The 2,028-nt window shown below is 33.9% G+C and overlaps 1 protein-coding gene across 1 annotated transcript; it reads right to left on the reverse strand.

Moving 5' to 3' along the window:
- Positions 1-292: 292 nt before the first annotated feature.
- LOC123692703 lies at positions 293-1,396 on the reverse strand. The gene has a single exon (XM_045637476.1). The coding sequence runs from the start codon at positions 1,394-1,396 to the stop codon at positions 293-295; it is 1,104 nt and encodes a 367-aa protein (XP_045493432.1).
- Positions 1,397-2,028: the final 632 nt, after the last annotated feature.

The following is a 2,028-nucleotide window of genomic DNA, read 5'->3' on the forward strand; positions in this document are numbered from 1 at the left end:
ACTGCGATTAGAACTCCACCTCCATCCAACTTAGCATTCCTATTACAATTGCGATCTCTACGATATACAGTATACCGAGAATCAAATATCTCACTGCTAGAAATATTACATTTGAGCCACGTTTCACAAAAAACAATAATATCATATGAGTTTAATAATATATTCTTAAATACTTCGTTAGTTTTTGTCCTAAGTCCTCTAACATTTTGATAGTATATGTTAACCATTATGAAGATAATAAAAACCGTTACATTCATACATTAAACAATAATATTAAATATTAATACAATAATTAAACCATTTTCTTTAGACTATCTAAGCAACGGATTTGCAATGCCTGACTGGTTTCATTTTTGCGCACAAATATTTTGCCATTTCGGGCCCAAACAAATTTATAGTTCAATTCTTTTGCCCTTAATCTTGCATTAGCATGAAGAATTTTGTTAGCAGGAGTTAAATGCTCAGCAACATAAACTGGCTTTTTAGTACCACCGATCCCCAGATGATTTGTACATAATTTATCATCACTATTATATTTATTATATTTTTGCACCGCAGCAAGTAGGATGTCGCGATGGTGGGGGCTTCTTAATTTGGCAATAACAGCGCGCGGCCGACCATCATCTTTATTTATTTTGGCTATGCGAGTTACATGCATTATGTCATCGTCCTTAATATCGGCATTCACTACTTTAGCCAATTGGTTCAAGCAATTCAAAAGATTTTCACTACGGTTTTCAGGAATGCCATTAATTTCTAAATTACTTTCACGTAGATGTTGCTCAGTGTAGGCTAGACGACTTGTGAGATCTTTAACAGTAATCACCAAGGTAGCATTTTCTTTCGTTAGATTAGTCATTATGTTATCATTTTCCTGTACGCGCAGTTTAAGAGCTTCGTACTGGTCGCTTAAAAACGTAAGTGATTCATGAAAGTCTGAAATTTGTTTTGTTAACGTACTAAACTTGTCACACACTGCTTTGGTGACAGCATTTTGTATCACTTCGGTCATGTCACTTTTAAATGAATCTAGTATTTTTTGCAAGCTCGCTTCAGTCACAGGGTTGGAATTATCACTAGCGTTAGGTCGCGACCGGCTTGAGCCCCCCATTTTATTTCTAAGCGTTATATTGCTATCAGCTACGTGAGAGCTCAAATCGTCGCAGACTGGCTCTTTTTGTATGTTTCGGATAGGCGTATTAGTATTGTCAAGCTTGGGTCGTAGATTAAGACACGCAGGACATTTCCACGAGGACTTTTTTTCTGGTAGCATAGCATTAAACCTTTTATCACTGGTTCCTGCACAATGTAAGTCGTAGACCGAGGAACATAGAGAACATCTCAGAGAGTGTATACCCTTAACAGAATTATGACATCCAGCACAAACGTTAGACATTGTTCCAAAAAAAAAAAAACTTTAATTTCTTGTATAAAATTAATTGCGTATGGATAATTAATTAATTAGTTTATAGATTAATTAGAAAAAAAAAAGAAAAAATATAATAATTTCATGTACGATTAGGGTTTGAACCAGCATCAATTGGACAGTTACTAGTTTTATACTGCACAGTTCCCTGAAGAGCTACGAGCACGGTTACACGACTATGCGAAATTATTAGACTTATTCGACGATCGATAGAAGTAACGAAACAAAGTTTTTGAATCACCCTCGTGATAATTTTTTTCTCTACGATCTCAAAAGTTTATTCACAAAACACTATTTCATCACATTTAGAATTGTTAATACAGGTTCCTAATTATGACAATGGATTCCAAATTCACTTATAACACTTTACAATCACTTCAATCTTCTATAAGTTACTTGTTTACGGAACATATGTTCGGCACTAAAGACGATTATTTCAAATCACTTTTTATGATCGATAGATTGTACGTAGTGTTAAGATAACGTTTGCACTTATTAATCGCTGACTATTTTACTATATTTAGCACTTATACTTTAACAAAACTTAGATATTCTATTTTTAAATTAAAAAAATACGGAGACTAATTGTAGAAGTGTCAACT

The sequence above is a fragment of the Colias croceus genome, chromosome 6 (assembly GCF_905220415.1).
Source record: "Colias croceus chromosome 6, ilColCroc2.1".
Taxonomy (NCBI): domain Eukaryota; kingdom Metazoa; phylum Arthropoda; class Insecta; order Lepidoptera; family Pieridae; genus Colias; species Colias croceus.

Excerpts from the sequence above, each read along its gene's own strand:
- LOC123692703 (XM_045637476.1), bottom strand. The coding sequence starts at position 1,396 with ATGTCTAACGTTTGTGCTGGATGTCATAATTCTGTTAAGGGTATACAC.